This window comes from Stomoxys calcitrans, chromosome 2 (assembly GCF_963082655.1).
Source record: "Stomoxys calcitrans chromosome 2, idStoCalc2.1, whole genome shotgun sequence".
NCBI classification, from domain to species: Eukaryota; Metazoa; Arthropoda; class Insecta; order Diptera; family Muscidae; genus Stomoxys; species Stomoxys calcitrans.
In genome coordinates this window covers 238,777,888-238,798,194 of record NC_081553.1, presented here as the reverse complement: position 1 = coordinate 238,798,194, position 20,307 = coordinate 238,777,888, and the positions used below count along the sequence as shown (strand labels likewise).

Genomic DNA, 20,307 nt, shown 5'->3' with positions numbered 1-20,307 from the left:
GAAAGAGAATCAACAAAAGTGGGTCTGGTAGTGAAGATAAAGCTCTGTACACCCGAAATAGAAAATGGAGAAAGTTTCCAACTACAACTTTGAAATAGTCAGAACTTTATCTACCTCGGCACCGCTGCAACCGAAACATATGACACCGCTGTAACCGAAACAAATGGCACGATAGCAGATGAGGGAGTGTTTCAGAGAAAAATCCTTCTTAAAATGTATAGTCTGCTTTAATGGAGAATATTGGCGTCGTATTAACTACAAGATGTATGACGACGGCATAGTTAAATGCATCAAAATACAATGGTTGCTTTGGCTAGGTGAAGTTGTCAGAATGTATATGGAAGCTCCAGCGAAGAAGTCATTTGAAGGCGACCATAATAGAACAAGCAAAAGGGGAAGACCAAAACTCCGATTGAAGGACCAAGTGGAGAAAGTCATATCTGAGTACGTATCACAAGCATGTAGGAGCAGTGATAGGAGCAGTTGCCCAACAACAAAAAATAAAGTGCTGAGTGATTGATGCAACTCTGATTTTGAGTAGCAATGGTGGCGTTTATTGAGACTTCTTTTCTTTTTCGATCACAATTTTTTGGTTTTTAACTATAATGCACTCATTGATAGATAGTGCACTTCGCAAGAAAAAATTGTACTCAGCTGTTTGCTGTACACACACTGGGTTAATATGTCTTGTAACTATGGCCCAATGAGCGTTGTAGGGTTGTGTAAGTCCTAATGTGCAATATTTGTATTTCTCTTTTATTTCGGTTTTTTTTTTGGTGTAAATTGTACTTATTTATTTTTTTAACAGAGCTGTTTTGTTTTGAAGAACAATAAAATATATAGGGTTTCCAAAAAGTAATTGCGGATTTTTTAAAAGAAAGTAAATGCATTTTTAATAAAACTTAGAATGAACTTTAATCAAATATACTTTTTTTAAACTTTTTTTCTAAAGTAAGCTAAAAGTAACAGCCGATAACTGACAGAAGAAAGAATGCAATTACATTTGTCAACGCCGACTATATGAAAAATCCGCAATTACTTTTTGGGCAACCCAATAATATAACGAATGACATCTATAAGCTTGACATTTTCTGTGAAATTTTGAGAATAATTGTAATCCTTACGTATTTTTATCCTCTATCTCTATTTATTTATATATATATCAATTCCCCTTCATAATTTCAAGGCTTAAACGAAACTTTCAAGTTTTTGATTTTTTTTAAAGATCTTAATCGGGAACTTATGTGAATGAATGCTGAAAATGTATGTGAAAAATACTAAATTACATATTGAGGAAAAATAAGCATCGCTTTAAATATTTTATTTAAATAAATGTGCATAACAAATAAAATAATAATTTTTAGGTGCATATAACGATTTAAATAAGGAATTTTGTAACTACATTAAGCAAATCTTGGTATACTTATTAAGTTCGTGGTTTCGCTTAGTTCAGTTAACAAATCGTTCAAACCAAGTACATTTTTACCAACATTTTAAGTTGAAACGTGTGCTTCTACAAACCATTTACATTTAGGAAATTTTAGGAACTAATTTTTTTCAAATGTATATCTAGCTTGAAGAAAAACGATTTTACAGATGGTTGGACTCAAAACAACGCATCTTTTATCAGGAGCTAATAAATGATTTGTCTAACAAATGAATATTTTAGTTGTTCAATAGAATTTTGGTTTAGTAAAATTACTTACCAAATTCAAGCTTATAAACTATTTGCCATTTACTAAAGATGTGTACAATTTATTTAAAACTTGCAATTTTTCCTTTTTTATGCAAAATTTAACCAAATTATATTAAAATTGATTTACTTAATTGGAATAGGTTTTTTAATTAATTCCATTAACCCATTATCTCTGAGTGCAGTAAGTAATTACGGATATGTTGGTTTACCAATTTTCGATCGCTCACCTTTCATAAAAATGCAATCGCTCTGTCATGTTATATGTAAGAACTTGGGGTTACCCTGGTAAAAAACACCAAACTACGATTACTATCGTATTTTAATCCTTCATCTTGAATCTTAAGGGACTACGGCAGAGATGTTCAAATGGATAGTAAAACAATGCTTACACCATTCCTTTCCATTGTACTGACAGGAGTACAGAACAATTGAGTTTTTATTATCCAATTTTCAAATTAATTTTTAAGATTCGAGCCAGAGATGAGCAAACTTAATATAAAGATGATCAATTTTCCAACTTTTTTACGAAATCATTTACTTTGGTGAAAGATATTTTCTTTGATATTAGGGATTTTTTATTTTAAATGGTAGGTTAATGGACTTTAAGAACAAGAATCTTAAGTGAAGGTCGAAATATCGTTGAAAGTTAGGAAATGACTTTGGGAGATGACAACAATGTACCTTAGATGCTTAGTTTAAAAGCAAAAAAGAATTGTTCAAAAAATAATAATCGGTCATCGGTAACTGTATACATAGTAAAATAAGAATCAATCAGTGATCGAAATTTTAGACGAATGGTCGTGTCCGTTAGTTATTAGGAAATTAAATTTAAAGATACCATCTTTATATTGAAGTTTCGGTTTTTTGGCTCGTTTCATTGCTAAAATCCTACAAATAAGGAAAAATCTTAAATTTTCGGCCAGCTTTTCTTCTGTGTTGGAATAAAACTTTTTGTTGATCGGCTGTTAATGGGCTATGATTTGATGCCAACACTAGGACTTTAATTTAAATATCTTTATTTCATAAAAAATACTGTAATGAAGCTCAAAATGGTACAGCGATATGGTACACGTAACTGAATCTAACGGAGAGTGATTCTAAGTCAATCAGTTTTTTTTCACAATGCTCTAGTTCTTCTCCTTCTTGACATTCTAAACAAATGAACAAAGCTAATATTTCCTTTAGCACAGAAGTTTTGTAGGCCATACAAGTTATTTGACTATCAATGAGATTTAAATACAACTTTGATTGGAAAAATTGATTATGTCTTCTCACCAAAAAAAAGTGAGACAATTCAGTTAACGGTTTTTAATTTCCTTATTTCAGATATGGTTTGTTGGGGGCATCAGGCTGTGGCAAGACAACTCTGTTGGCCTGTATAGTCGGACGAAGGCGCTTGAACTCTGGTGAAATATGGGTGCTTGGAGGAAGGCCTGGCTCAAGGGGATCTGGTGTTCCAGGTCCTCGCATCGGATATATGCCACAGGTAAGTTTTCGCTTCAAAATAAGTGAGAGACATCACAACATGGGCCGTTAGGCAATTCTATCTTAACATGCTCATCATAAGACATAACTATTGGCTAGGATGATTTATAACGGAGGCGTCGTATGTACATACTTTTGTCATTGGCTTAGTGGTAAAACTGAAAGTCAGGAGAACAAGTTGATGGCAGCAGCACATATATATCTAGAATTAAACTCGGCTTGTGCAAGCTGAAGCTATGGATAAATTTGAACCAATATGTATAACTTAATTACACCCAGAGAAATAAGTTGGTGATATCAGCAAAAAATGTGATTTTAAATTGTAATGGAAGGGAATGAAGTAAACCCTTTAGAAATTTTGAACTTCTGAACGATAATTAAATCATTTGCTATAAAAAGATACCCATTTATGGTAATTCCAATATAAGCATTTGACATTTTTAGGCTACTTTCAGCTGAAAGTGTTTGCCGATTTAGCCAAAAATTACTGCAGTCCCATTTTCGGCCATCTTTCTGTTTTTGCCACCAACACTTTTGTAACTTTGACTAACCGATTGCTTTGAGTGTAGGGTTTGCATCAATGCCATTATCCCGTGAAAATCGCTCTCTGTATTTTGTTTGTAAATGTACACGAACGAGTAGACTTCGCTTTTAGATTGTTGAATGTTTCTGATTCGATCTGTAGACTAACTGTTTGCCATTTGATTTTAGTCAAATATAATTTTTAATGGAATATTCATGGACAATTTTGCATTTGCACTCATTTACAGTTTAAGAGATATTTTCTCCGGAAAATGTTATTCGTTACTTTTTTATGAGGATATTTAAAGAGTTTTGTCACTGCTGGCCACCTAGCTCTTTTCAGATAAGCATATACAAGTATTTAAGAAATAGGCCGCTTTTGGGTCTCCCATGTAAGCCCTAACACTTTAAAATTTGTGTATAACAGCCATTCTTGTTAAAGGCTTGACATCAAAGGGAGCCAGTCCATCACAACTTTTCGATAATAAAAGCCAAGGAGCAACTTGAAAATTCGCTTCTTAGAAACAGGTGTGTAGTTCTCGTTGCTCTCACTACCTACTGATGAGGGTCAACTGCATGCCGTTGGCTGCTTTGCACTTTTTGTGCAAAGATATTTTATGACCTCTACTAATAGAGATGCATTTAAATAAAATTTATGGCATTGTCTGCACTCTTCCTTCACTCAGTGCAAGCGAGCGAATGCTGAGTGTGGACAGTACCAGGGAAGGAGATGAGCAAAACGACGACGGTATTAAATTTTATGGTGTGGTCTTTCACGTTAATGTTTTTCTTTTATGTGTTCCCTTTCTTTGTTGGTGTCTAACGCCAAAACTAGGAGGTGGCTCTTTATGGCGAATTCACGATGAGGGAAACTCTCAAATACTTCGGTTTAATTGCGGACATGACTGCTGGCGATATTGAAGATAGGACCGAGTTCCTGTTGAAGTTGTTAAACTTGCCGAACGGCTCTAAATTCGTTAAGAATTTAAGTGGCGGCCAACAGAGGCGCGTCAGCTTGGCTGTGGCACTGTTACAGGAACCGGAACTTCTAATACTGGACGAGCCGACTGCCGGTGTGGATCCCGTTTTGCGACAGAGGTAAGTTGACCAAGCACATCGCTAACAAGCGTTCGTCTAATGCACATCGCCACCTAACCAACTGAATGCGACAAATCACTCAAAGCTAATGGCTTATCACAATTAAACACTTGTCGTAAACTCCTTCATTAACACGCAAACACTTTGTGCGTCCTCTGTTTCTTCTTGTCGTTGCAGCATCTGGAATCACCTGGTGGACATAACCAAGAATGGCAACACAACTGTGATAATTACAACACATTACATCGACGAGTGTGCTCAGGCGCATGCGGTAAGTAAATCCGGTTAAACCTTCACTGTGCCACGTCGCACAGTGGAAAATTTCCCAGGTGACACAACAATGGTACCCAAACGTAATCGTGTATAAAGTACAAGGTATTCCCAGAAAAGGAGGCAAACGTTAAAAGCAAAACATTCCCCACAATTGTGGTGGCAACAGGCCGGAAGCCGATGGCAACCTATGTGGACTTGTCAGTGGTAGATGCAATTAAAGGATTCGTGGATTCTAGTCACATCCCAAATCGAAAAAGAAGGCAGTGAGAAAACTTAGCATAGGAGCGCTTGTGATACAAAAGGGAGCCAATTATAGCCTATGCTAATGGGATGAGATAGAACACACGAAAATGTGATTGAGAAAAATTTGGCAATACCCATAAATTGGTTATAGCATATATGTAATCGATTAAGTTTTTTTTTTTTTTATTTGAACCAACACGTAGAGGGATGTCCCCTATGTAAGCAATGCAATGCGTTGGGGAGTGGAAAGTTAGGAAGCGAATTTATTAATGTCATAGTTAGGCGGAAAGACATTCCCGGAAGTGGATTCTACATATGTATGGTCAAAAAACAAGAATTTTTTCTGTCTTCCATGACTTAGTCGGCTTTCCAATTAATTTTTAGCACGACAATAATTTTCAATTCGGTGGCACGAGATATAAAATATATATTGGATTACAAACCGGATTGCAGAAACAAAACCCAAACTGGAATTCTTTTTAAAAAGTTGTGACTGCGGTAAAACTCGACGGAATTCTAAACATGCCACAAACAACTGCGTCTTAACAGATTTATTTGGGATGTTGAAAGGAGATTTCAGAACAAACACTTTTAGGTCCACAAAATGGAATACACAAAAAAATTGTTGTGGAATTCAAAAAGAAAATGAGGAGAAATTTTACAAAACTAATTTAAAAGTCAAAACATCAGGAATCTTCACAGAAAATGTGACTAAATGTTGTCAATTGAGTAATTTTCTCAATTTGTGTTTCTTTGTATCCCTATTCTCCCTGGTGTAGATTTCTAGTTTTCTAATTTTCAAAACGATCCTTCCATTTGAAAATCCAATTAGGACACCCATATTTAGAGATAATTCTTTCATAGACACTCAATGAAATTTGATACTCAAATTAACGAAATTTTTGTTTCTGTTTTTATTTGCTGAAAATGGGAAAGCAGACCTTATTGCTGTTTCAGCAATCATAAGTCTGCTGTTTTAAGGTGCAATTACGACTTGTCATGTGAGCTGTCACTTCTGTATTCATAAGACTTGTCTTATGTAAGTCAAATACGAATAGAACGCACTCTAGTCGGCATGATTCTCACATCTATTGTTCTTTTTCTGTGCACATGTGTCTACATGTATGTTCGATGAAATAAAAGCTCGATTTAATCGAAAAATTTCCACTTTTATTTCAAAATGCATTTGTCATATTAAATTTTTTGTACGTTGCACACGATGTCACGGCTTTCAGAGTTGTTGTTTATGAAATTACACAAGACACATAAAATAATATGGAATGTAAAGAGAGATACACACATTTTCATTTTCCAACTGGTCAAAATCGCAATCATGAAACCTCCTTAAATCTTCTCGTGCCACATTTATTTTTACTTTTTGGACTTTGCTGCATTTACTGCTAAATCCTTTGTATCTCGGTTTGTCTAATGTATGTATGAGTAGTGCAGCAGCATCATTTTCCGTTGCTTACTGCTGATAATCAGCACAACAACAATAGCATCACATCACTGGTGTGCAATGCGACAAAAACCTTTTGCCTCTTGCTTTCAATCCATTGTTGGGTTTATTTGAAACCTGTTTTTTACGGCAATTTTTTTTTTCGAAACACAACCGAAAATAGATTTTTGACAAATATTTATTTAAACCGCTTCAAATTTTGTGAAAATCGGATTATTTTACATGCGACTTTTGTGTTCACTAGGTGGTGAAACAAAAATGGATTTATGTGATAGCTACGTTATGTACATCGGGTTCATAAAAGCCCCGATTTCACTCAAGTTTTGAACAGTGAGTTGCATGATACTCTTCAACATCCGAGCCGAATATGGTCCAGACGGAATAAGTTTAGGTATAGTTGCCGTATAAACTAATCAACATCGGGCTCATAAAAACAGCGAGTTTTGTTAAATTCGATGCCGTTTATGGTCTGATGGGGCCATATTCGGTTACAACTACCGGCCCCTTCTGATAAAACTGTATCAAATCTCCAAAACTTGGAAATAATTGTGTTACTTTTGAACAGATAGAGATATGTACACAAAACTTCTTATAGTAAATGTTGGTGGTGGTGTTTTCCAAAAATCATGATAATATCTCAATTTATTCCTGTTTTAAAGCTCCTCAAAGTTAAAAGTAATTTTTCTAAAAAAAAATTAATATTAATTTTTATTTTTTTTCGATTTTACTCCAAATATACAATTTAAATTCGGAATTTTTCCGCACACTTGTTTTGCGATAGTCCTCTGAATTCCATTCTAAATGTGAATAAAACATGTATAAAAAGGTGTAACGTACTCACCCTAATTTTATTTGCTATCCTCAGTTGAAAAATTCCTCCGAAGGTGTCTTAAAATCTTCTAGGGTGACCTCGTATTTTGTGAATTGCAAAGTGATTTGTGAAGCGATTTTTAACTTATATACAGATAGCTTGAAAAATTTACAATAACTTTGCTGTTTCATGTTGTGAAATCCGATTCTTCAGTCAAGTTATACGGTTTAGAAAAAAAAAATAAAAAATTTACAAATATGTCATAAAAAGCGTTCAAAATGATCAAAACAATGGCAAAAACGAACCTTTTTAGCAAACTGTAGAAAACTTCGGCAGTTTGCAGTTTGAGAAATTTGAGGAAAAATAAAATTTTTGTTTAAAAATGGTTGAATTTTGAGACGGCATTAACATATTGAGTCTTCTTCAACATATAAAAACGACAGTAGCTCTTTATAGAAGAAAAAAAAAAGTAATGAAAAAAATAAGAGAAAGGCACAATCTGCACCAATTTTTTCTTAATACTCGTAGAATTTTGTAAACTTTGCAAAGGTTCCCACAATTTCAAAAATACCGACGATACCTTAACTTACAACATTTGAGACATTCTAGTATTTTCAGCGTGGTTTTTGTAAGGTTTAGCGAGCTCTAATTTAAACAAGTAAAAAGGCGTTAAGTTCGCCCAGGCCGAACTTTGGATACCCACCACCTCGGGTATATATATAAACCATCTTTCATCAAAATTCGGTGAAAATTGCATACCTTATGTCGAAATATGATCCGATTTAGACCAAATACTAATAAGTACAAGTCATTGTTCAATTATGTATAACAAAATATTGGTCTTTTTAGTAGCTATATCTAAAAGTAAACCGATCTGAATCATATACAATATGGATGTCGAAAAGCCTAACATAAGTCAATGTGTCAAATTTCAGTTAAATCGGATTATAAATGCGCCTTTTTTGGGGCTTTAAATCGAGATATTGGTCTATAAGGCGAATCTTGATCGATCTAGACCAAATTGCAGAAATATGTGGAGGGGCTTAACTTAACTCTCTGCTCGGCAACATCGGACAATAAATGCGCCTTTTATGGTCCCAAAACATTAAATCGAGATACCGGTCTATATGACAGCTATATCCAAATCTGGACCGATCTGTGCCTTAATGCAGAAGTATGTCAAGGGGCTTAACACAACTCACTGTCCCAAATTTCGGCGACATCGGACAATCAACGCGCCTTTCATGCGCCTAAAACCCTAAATCGGAGGATCGGTTTATATGGCAGTTATATCTAAATCTGGACCGATCTGAGCCATATTGACGGAGGATGTCGAAAGGCCTATCATAACTCACTCTCCCAAATTTCAGCAAAATCGAATAATAAATGTGGCTTTTATTGGCCTAACACCCTAAATCGGCCGATCGGTCTATATGGGGGCTATATCAAGATATAGTCCGATATAGCCCATCTTCGAACTTAACCTGCTTATGGACAAAAAAAGAATCTGAGCAAAGTTTCAGCTCAATATCTTTGTTTTTGAAGACTGTAGCGTGATTTCAACAGACAGACGGACGGACATGTCTAGATCGTCTTAGATTTTTACGTTGATCAAGAATATATATACTTTATAGGGTCGGAAATTGATATTTCGATGTGTTGCAAACGGAATGACAAAATGAATATACCCCCATCCTTCGGTGGTGGGTATAAAAAAGGATTAAGTTATTCGGCTCAAAAATTACCGTTTGGCAAGCAATGGAAAATTTTACATGGTCGAATTTAAAAAAGGATCAAGTTATTCGGCTCATAAATGACCGTTTGGCAAGCAATGGAAAATTTTACATGGTCGAGGTGACCAACTTTCAACCCCCTCGGATCAGCCTCTTCACCTACAAGGTTCCCCAAATTTCACATTTTTAGTGATAACACCCAAACATTGACTATGTTAAGTTTCGTGCACATATCTCTATCTCATATTTACTACAGGATTTCGACAAAATTCTAAACACAGAGATTTTTTTGATAGGATCATATTTTAATACAGCTATAGAAAGAACGAACTTCCGAAGAAACATCTTGAGTTTATTGAAGGTACATTTTACATATGTTTTCAATGAAATTTAGATAAGATACTCGTATGTATTTCCTTGGCAGCCTAAGTCGCTTAACTTATTTCTACTTGTTCTAATTGTGACAGAAGGCTCTACGTACATCGTGTACGAAAATTCTGTGGTGAGGTGTGACATCCAATTGACTTCGTGGATGTGGCAAACCACTCTTTACATGGGTAAAAAATGTGCCAAGAACCTCATCGCATGAACAAAGGTTAAGCTTGTATCTAAGGTGACAAAACGTTCAAGAGAACCTTTTGCTATTAAAAACCCTAAAACAAGGACTCTGTGATGATTATTTACTTAGACCAAACGGTGTAATCACATTCAGCCAAAATGCGGGTTTTTGTTAGATTCCCGATGAGCTAAAGAAGATACTGTGCCGACATTAGCATCTATTCAAGTAGAACTAGCAAGTACGTGGAACACTCTGGGAAAGTGTCGCAAATACTTGCAACACAGCCGCTGTCCCTTGTGCCACGTTGACAGAGTTCTCGGCACAAGTATGTGTTTGCACAAACATATGCACGCGCATATATGTATACGTGGGCAGACATGTGTGCGTGAGTGTGTATGTGTACGTGTTTCTGTGTCTGCATGTCTGAAGGTCTGTGAGGACACTTGTCCTTTGTTATTCACTTGTTTGCACTCTTCCAGGGTGGAAAGTGAGGTTTTGTGTGAATGTTCGAATGCCCTCCCAAGTGGATAAGTGTATGTGTTTACATCTCATTTACATGGCACGGATGGAAGCAGTTGTTGTGTGGATGAGAATCTTCAACGGAGTTGTGCTGCATTTACCTCAATCTCGGCACAAGTGGCCATATCTAGCCATTGAACGTGGACTCGGTAGCATTACTCCTAAGTCATGCTCCAGTGAATCAACCAGTCAATTAATGTGCTCGACTCGACTCGAAGCGACTAAATGTAGCGATAGCGGCACGTACATACCAACTGGCCACAGTCAAATATTGTTTCAGACCTTGCGCAAAGCGTTGTCCGTCTAAACTGATGTGCTGTGTTTGGAATGTAGTCTGCATCGCAAGAGCACAAATAATACTCAGCAAAATATAAATACTTAGTTGCCATTACGGGTGTGTGTCGTTCATGTAAGTATGCATCTCGACAATTTATTCCAGATGACGTTCAAGCCATATGCAATAAATTCATCACCGCCACTTCGACTTGTTTGTCATGTACGGCTTCAAAAAGCAGCCACTTTTAAGTCGAAGGTACTTTACTATAAGACAATAAAGAACCACGCATTTATGACTTTCAACATCTGTTCCGAACCAGATATGCCTCCCATATAAACCGAACATCCGATTATACTTTTTGAGTATCTTTAAGAAACTATTCTATACAAAACCAAAAAAAAAAACAGCATGTGCATTTTGGATTTTGCATCTATACTTTGCTCACAAAACACGTCCAAAGAACTTAATTCTCCTTGTATAACCTTGATAAGGGATAACCTATCATCCTCATCCCGCATGCAATACCCCAAAATATTGATCTCACACCATATAAAGTATACATATTTTATATCGTCATGATCTAGCAATATCCGTCAGTTTGTCCTTCGTCTATCCGTCCGTTCATCAAAAGCACGCAATTTTTTTAAGGGGGAAAAAATGTTTGACAAATACAGAGGTTCTAGAAATTAAAATCGTGTGATGCATACATTTATGCATATGAGAGCTATATATCTAAATCCGAACCGATTTGTAAAAAAATCATCAGTAATGCCGGGAGTCATATGAGAAACCTTCATTACAAATTTCCTGAAAATCGGTTTACAAATGAATCCATTGAATCAAATCAGGCGAACATTATATATGTTCCGTTTTTTCCAGTCAGTCAATGGGCCTCATCTCCAGGCATAACAAGTTAACGCGTGCTAAGTTCGGCCGAGCCGAATCTTGAGAACCCACCACAATGGATTCTGCCAAAACGTTATGCGAAATAAATTAAGTTGTAGGGTATACTTTTACCAAACTTCTGTCAAATTAGCAAAATGTAGGGACCGAACAAGGATGATCGAGAGACCGGTTACTAATCTTATACATACAATTCAATTTGTGTTTGTTTGTTTGTTCCGTATAGACTAAAAAACGGCTGAACCGATTATCTTGAAATTTTCAAAGATTATGTAGGTTAGTCTGGAAGGAAAGATAGACTATATAATTTTTCAATATCGGAAGGGGGGCGGACCCTCCCAATTACCCCAAAAGTACTACCCAAAATATGGGATTCAAATGAAAGGTATTCAAGTGCAGAGAACGAATTTCATAATAAAATTTGGGTCCAAGTATCTGGGGGCCGCACCAGTCCTAAAACCCCTTAAAATAGGTTTATTTGACGATTATGACAATATGGCACTCAAACGAAAGGTATTCGGGAGTAGATTTCAAATATGGCCAGGAAGTAGGAATAGGCTTTATAATTAATTGATAACGGAAGGGGACGGACCCTCCACCGTTAGCCTAAAAACACCATCCAAAATCAAAAGTGGACTGATAAAGACAATATGAATATCAAATGAAAAGTATGCGGGAGTAGATAACGAACGGACACTCCGCCTTACGCGAAAAACACAACCCAAAGTGGACCGATCGGGACAATACATATATAGATATATATATTCGAAGATCATGTCAATATGGGACTCAAATGAAAAGTATTAGTCAAGAGATTACTAATATGGCATAAAACATTAGGTCCAAGTAATGGGTGGTCGCCCACGAATTTGACATCCATATTTGAGTCGAAATGTCTGAGGTGCTATCCCTCCTCTAATGAGAATAAGGAAGAACATTACCACCAGGAACCGAGAAGGGGCAAATTCTCACAATTCAATGAGTGCTTTCCGATTCAATGCTTTGAATGATAAGGGACCTTTTTATAGCCGTGTCCAAACGGCGTCCCGCAGTGCGACACTTCTTGGGGAAAATTTTTTAAGTGACCATGCATGGGATTTTGCCTCGCAAATGTCGCCAACATTAAAGGGGGATAAACAGCGCTTTGTCCGATGTTATCGCCAGGATTCGAACGCGTTCAGCGTCATAGGCTAGAATGGCACGAATTCAGTATCCGCATTCAGGGCGAAGTATCCCAGCCTAAAAAGATATTATAGAGTTAAAAAAGGCGCAGCGGAGCGGGCCTGGTTCGGCTAGTCAGTCTATATTATAGACTGATTTGGCCGCACTTGACAAAGTTGTTGGAAGTCATTAAAGCACACCACGTGCAAATTTTCAGCCAAATCGGAAAAAAATTGCGGCTTCCAGGGACTCAAGAAGTCAAATCGGAAGCTATATCAGGTCAAAGACCGATTTGGACCGTACTTGGCACAGTTGTTGGAAGTCATAACAAAACACTACATGCAAAATTTCAGCCAAATCGGACAAAAACTGCGGCTTGTAAGGGCTCAAGAAATTACAACAGGTGATCGGTTTATATGGAGCTATATCATGTTATAGCCCGATTTGGACCGTACTTAACACAGTTGTAGCAAAACATTACACGATCAATTTCAGCCAAATCGGAAAATATTGCGTCTTGCAGGGGCTCAAGAAGTCAAATCGGGAGATCGGTTTATATGGAAGTTATATCAGGTTATAGACCGTATTTGACACAGAAATTGCGGCTTTCAGGAGCTCAAGAAATCAAATCAGAAGATCGGAAGAATGTGTTTTAAGCCATATACCCTGTATGTTTAATTCAACCAACATGCAGGGAATGTCCCCTATGTATGCAGTTAGTCAGGAAGTGGTAAGCTACAGCGATCAAAAAAAGTATTCATCATTCAATGTTTTTTTTTTAATAAGTCTACAAAAGACAATTGGAATAAAAACATATTAAACTAATGATGCAGTAGTGCTTGTGTGATATATATGTACACAATTTCATTGTTTTTAAAGAAAAAAATAGTATTTATTGGAACAAAAAGGGCCATTTTACAGCTGAACACAAAAAATTAAACAAAAAAAGTATTCATCATTGCAAAAAAACAAAAAAATAAATAACATAATTTAAAAAAATTAATACTTTGTTATTCGACCACCGCGTCTTATAACTTCTTTTAAACGGTTTGACATCGATTGGACTAATTTAGCGGTTATATTTTGGTCTATATTAGTCCATTCCTCCATTATCACCTGTTGCATTTGACTCTTGCTCGAAAAATTGCGCGTTCTCAATTTGCGTTCGAGATGTTCCCAAAGATGTTCAATTGGGTTCAAGTCGGGACTTTGAGGAGGAGTTTTAATGACTTTGGGGCAGTTATACAGCATCCACATCTTGGTATTTAAAGCAGAATGTTTGGGGTCATTATCTTGATAATATTGAAAGTTATTACCAAGCCCAAGTTTTACAGCACTATCTTTTAAATTCCTCTTTAAAATGTCAATGTAATACTTATGATCCATTACTCCATTAATAATTTCAAGATTTCCCGCTCCTGAAGCCGCCATACACCCCCAAACCATTAAACCACCTCCACCATGTTTTACAGTAGCAACTGTGTTTCGTTCTTCAAGCTCTGTATTTGGTTTTCTGTACACTATGACCTTTCCATCGCACCCAAAAAGATTAAACTTGCTCTCGTCTGCAAAAATGACTGTTTTCCAAAATGATTCGGGCTGTTTTACATACATTTTTGCGAAGTTTAGCCTTTTCACTCGGTTTATTTTATTTATAAAGGGCTTCTTACGTGCAGTTCAAGGCATAGTTACAGAGGAAGTAACTATGCCTTTTGAGTGTATTTCGAATTGTTTGTGTAGTAACTTCCTTCCCTAAATATTCCATAGTGTTTTTACGAAGAATGGTCGCATTTGTCTTCGGAGTTTTCTGAACTTGCCGCACTAGCCAACGCACATCTCCAACTGAAAGTGCTTTTGGTCGACCAGATCTTGGTTTATTGTCAACAGTTTTCGTTTCTGTCCACTTTCTGATGATGGATTGTATAGTAGATCGTGGTCTATTTAATATTTCACTGATAGTTTTTTGAGTTAAACCATTCCTGTGGTGTTTTATTATCAAAACTTTTACCTCATCAGAAACCTCGTTTTGCTTACGACCCATTTTGACAAAAACTATATTTTCAATGAAATTAAATATTTGCTGTCAAGGGCAAAGCCTCCTTTACTAAATAAAACAGAAAAGGGGGATTCCCAAATAATATTTGAATTTGACTTTGATGATAGCACATCAATGATGAATACTTTTTTTGTTCTGTTTTTGGTGTTATTATATAAAATTGCATTTTTTGCGCTAATTAAATTTATTTTTTGAATTTATTTTAAAACATATTACGAAAAATAAACTATTGCATAAAACTGCATTATTTGTTTACTTTAAATTTTCTTCAATTACCCAAAATAAGTGAATTTATTATCAATTTTGCTAATGATGAATACTTTTTTTGACCGCTGTATATAGAAAGAAAATTGGCCCAAAATTTAAGATTTTTCTTATGTGTAGGATTTAAGCTATGGAAACGAGTAGAAGGACCAAAGCTTTAAAATAATGATGCTATCTTTAAATTTACTTTCCTGGTTACTAATGGCGGAGGCGGAGGACACCGTGGCGCAGAGGTTAGCATGCCTGGGTTCAAATCCCGGAGTGAACATCAGAGTGAACGCAGACGTTAGCATGTCTGCCCATGACACCGAAGGCCTGGGTTCAAGAAAATTAAGAAAAGCCTCTTCTGAAAGCTCCCACACAATATCCTCAATAGAAACTTGCAATCAATGGGAAGGAGTCTCAATGTCCTGTTCTAGGCCCAGAACATAATATACTGAAGCTAAAGCATTCCTTCCCATCGAGTCATTTACTGACTTATTTTCAGCCACGGGGTACACATTCAGAAGTACCATCAGTGATCAGTGAAGAGGAAATTGGAAGCAAAATTATTTATTTTAAAATTTGAACGCTATTAGTTGCATCTTTTTAGGAACTGTGATAAAATTACCATCCTTATACACAGCCAGCATGGGACTTCAATGGTGATTACTTTACGGTTTTCCGTTACAACCTAAGTTACACATGTAATCACTTTCAATATCATGAATAAAGAGCGACGGGGATGGGATGGAAGGGCATACAGCAGCCCTTTTGTGTATTCGTTCGTCATGCAGAGGAAACTTTACAAAGAGATTTATTTAAGCTCTTAATGCGAAAAGAACTTAAATGAATGGCAAGACACTAAACCGATGAAGAAACCGAAAGACATAAACAAATATAAAGAACGGAAATAAAAAGGGATAAACGATAGACGAAATAGGATTGAATTTGCTCGAATTGCCGGTTGATGTGAGACGTGTTGGCAATGGGTGTTATTGGTCTTCGGCTGGCCTGGCATCTGTAGACAGCCAACGGCAGAATCTGACGACAAAAGTCATCTTAAGCCATGTGTGAATTTGAGGTTAAATCAGTTGGACCGTTTTACTTGCAAAAAAGTCCGTAACAGTTACGTTTGTTATCCAAAATTTACCCTTGACACACGAGCGCACGCACACAAAAGTGGACGGACCGTGGCAAAGCTTGAGGCAAGAGCAAAAGGTTCGTAATGGAGGCGAAATTGTTCACCACTGAATAGGGCTGGGTACTCTTTTTATTGGTATGCTTAAACGGTAGCAATTTTCCGGCAGAAAAGAAAAACTCAAATAATTTGTGTGCCAGGTATTTTAGGAAATGCCTTGTTCAAATTTGAGAGCTAAAAGCGAAAGCACGAAATGGAAGAATCTCAATGGAATAGTTTGTAGTGTTCAATGGAACATAAGTCTGTTTATTGAACTTTCCAACCACATTTTCTCCGGTTATTTAAATTTAGAGTAATGAATGATGAATAAATTTTGAGAAAACTCCTTTTGTTTCACATACCCACGGATGCAAAATCACCGTCACATATATGGATGAAGGGAAGAAATTGGAAATCTACCATCAAAGTCAATACCACCAACATAGCACCGCTACTGTTGCAAGAGTTTGAGCATACATCCCTACAAAGAGTTCGATCCAATTAACTTTTAATTGAAGTGCGATTAAATGTCAAGCAGGCTGTGCAACAGGACTAATATTTTTTCCTGTGTACCACAATGGTCTGTACAATTCGCTTCCACACCGGCCTCTCTGTCGACCGAGTTGAGTACAAAACACAAAGAGTTTGTGATTAATTGCTCGCATTAGTTTTCTGTACAATGCTACCATCGACTTAATAGCCGAGAATGCTTCGGAAGAACACCCCTTTGGAGGATGATAGGGTGGTGGGGGTACAGTTAAATGGCATTAGTGGCGTGGCGGGGATGTTAGGTTGGAAGTAGAGGATGGCCACAGTCGTTGCAGGACGACTGCTTTAAATGTTTAAAGCACATTGTATTAAATCTTGTCTTTATTGCTCTCTGCCAAGAGTGATTGTGTTAGCAAGACAAACATTTATCGTATCGGAATGCAGAGTGAGCAAAGGACAAAGCGAATGACAACTCCCAGAGAACTTTGTCCAAAGGGATAATGACCATGTGGCTACGTGTTACAATAAAAAATGTCCCTCGTCTTTCGGCGAGGAACGCGAAGCGGGGTCGGGGTGTGACATTTAAAGCCAAACAAGTGATGATATTAAAGATTTTCCTGGAAATGGACACCCCAACGAGGGGCTTTCCTGCAATGCACTCGCCTTGACCACCGACCAGCCCAAGGAAAAAAGTAATAATAATAAATAAAATGTAGAACTTTGTCTGGCTGTTTCATTCATTCGCCCTGGTCCTCGATTGAAGAAGGTTCGATTGTCTGTGTGTATGGAGGTGTATTCAAATCTCCTTGACAACAGGCAACAGCCTGAATACACCAGCCAACTGACAAAATAAATATCACCCAACACGCCTGCGACTCCTTGGAAGGATGGCCGAAGGATGCTGCCAACAGAGCGCACGACGTTTACTTTGTGTGCTTCTGGGTGACACTTCTTCCTCGCCAAGTACTTTCCATACTAATTTTGTGGGTAATTACTGTGGGAGTAGACGCCAAAGAAATTAAGATATACATCGCTACAACAAGTGCTTGTCAGTGTCAAGCGGAAAATTAATAGTACAAGGGATTGCCAATTGCCGCGTTATCTCAAGAGCTGGGCGAAAGCTGCAAATGCATCATGAATGTTGGCCAGTGTTGGCAGAGAGGCTACTTGGCCAATGCAAATCCTTTGTTGTTCTATGGAACCCTGTCAACGGGCAACTCATTTGCATGGGTTTTGGGCAACAACGGCTTTTACCGTCAAAGGCGTTTGTTTGTTCCGATTAGAGCTTAATTGCGTCTTTTAAGTGAAAAATAACCCTTCACTGGGTTCGAAAAATGAGAGCGGTAAGAAAAGGCACAAAACGTACGTAAGCACTTTGAGTGTTTGGGAGTTAATTTCCGGAAAGACCTTTGTTATTCTAAAAGATATCTCTAAGTTCACTGCTAAAGTTGGACATTTGTAAATTGTTATAAGGAAACAAGGCACGAAACACAAAAACAAAAAACCCAGATTACGTTGTCATTTAGGATAAGCCCCTACATTACGATAACAGTATACGAATACAAGAGAATGAAACATAAACAATTGTCTGTAAAGTTCAATTCATATTCAAGGGCTAGTCACTAAAATCATTAATTTCAAACGGCCGACAGATATTTTTGGCAGTTCGAATTACACCCAAAATACTAGCGGCATCTTTTTATGACAGCATATAGGGCCGCACACATTCACCTTTCACTGGAAATTCAGACGAAGCAAAGCTAGGACAGACCCATACAATGCCTTAAGAGACCTTCCACATGTATTCGATATTATAAACCAGTGATAATGCAATGGTACTTTCTCATATCCATACAAAACTGTGTCTATTAAAATATAAAGAAACCCGTCGGACTATATTCCTCGGCAGAAAATAAACAACAACTATTCCCTTCAAAGTACCACTAGCATCGTCCTTTCATTTGTAACTCATCGAAGTAATGATCTGAGACCCAACAAACTACAGTCGTACATTAGAGTGTCCATAACAATAAAAAGGCTTTTTTCCGAAACGCATAAGATTCAGATTTCGATATAGCTCTCAGGTTTCAATTGTGTGTGATTCAACTGTGGACGTCACACAGTGGTATAGAAACGAAAAAACTAGAACAAAATATGCCATTTGAGAAAAGATATACATGACTCTTTGAAATTTGATATGGTTAAAGATGAGGAGCTATCGAGATTAGGTTCAAAATTTCAAAGCCCTAGGTGGTCCGGGCGACATCTTGGTAGGCCCCAAAAATTAAAATTTGGGAAAAAAAGTATAAATTAGTGGAGCTATAATGTTGGTTATAATTTTTTTTAGTTATTTTTTTTTTCAATTTTAGACTCGATTTTCTTTTTTAAGGTTTTGCTATTTTTATTATCAAACAAAACATTTTCTTATACTCACCACTCATAGGGGGTATATTCATTTAGTCATTCCGTTTGCAACACATCGAAATATTAATTTTCGACCCTACAAAGTATATTTATGTAGGATCGTCGTAAAAAAAAGACGTGTCTGTCCGTCTATCCGTTTGTCCATCTGTCCGTCCGTCTGTTGTAAACACTCTACAGGCTTAAAAAATTGAGATATTAAGCTGAAATTTGGCAAAGATACGTCTTTTTGAAGCACGCTGGTTAAGTTCTTGAACGGGCCCAATCGGACCACATTTGGATGTAGCTGCAATATAGACCTATCTGGAGATAAAGGGTCCAATGCCTTTAATTTTTTATCCGAGTTTGCTGAAATTTGCAACAGTGAGTAGTTTTAGGCTTCCCGATACCTGACTCAAATATGGTTTAGATCGGACAATATTTGGATATAGCTGCCATATAGACCGATTTCCCGATAAAGGGTCTGATGCCCATAAAAGCTTTTTTTACCCGATTTCGACGAAATTTTAAACAGTGGGTTATTTTAGCCCTTCCGTCATCTGACCTAAATATGGTTCAGATCGGACTATATTTAGATATAGCTGCCATAACGACCGATCTGCCGATAAAGGGTCTAATGCCCATAAATGCTTTAATTTTTAACCGATTTCGCTAAAGTTTGAAACAGTGAGTACTTTTAGGCCTTTTAACATCTGATCCAAATATGTTTCAGATCGAACTACATTGAAATATAGTTGCCATAGAGACCGATCTCCCGATAAAGGGTCTGAAGCCCATAAAAGCTTTATGTTTTATCCAATTTGAAACAGTGGGTAGTTTTAGGCCTTCCAACATTCGCCCCAAATATGATTCAGATCTGACTATATAAAGATATAGCTGTCATATAGACCGAACTGTCGACAAAAGGTCTGAAGCCCATAAAAGCTTTATTTTTTATCCGATTTCGCTGAAATTTGAAAAAGTAAGTTGTTTTAAGCCTCCCGACATCCAACCCACAAATATGGATCAAATCAGACTATATAGATATAGCTGTCATATAGACCGATCTTCCAATTTAGGGTCTTAATCCCATAAAAAGCAGATTTATTATCTGAAAATGTTACTTGTATATGAGTTCTATCAAATATGATCGAGACCAACTTATATATATATATATAGTGGAGTTATAATAAAATATGA

The 20,307-nt window shown here is 36.8% G+C and overlaps 1 protein-coding gene across 1 annotated transcript in view; it reads left to right on the top strand.

The window, feature by feature from the left end:
- The window catches only part of LOC106087999 (ABC transporter G family member 20), a 128,650-nt gene that overhangs the window by 80,169 nt on the left and 28,174 nt on the right, over positions 1-20,307 (top strand). The window contains exons 3-5 of the mRNA XM_013253278.2: positions 3,023-3,182; positions 4,539-4,801; positions 4,979-5,072. Of these exons, the coding sequence (XP_013108732.1) occupies positions 3,023-3,182; positions 4,539-4,801; positions 4,979-5,072 (517 nt within the window). The remainder of the gene's footprint in view (positions 1-3,022; positions 3,183-4,538; positions 4,802-4,978; positions 5,073-20,307) is intronic.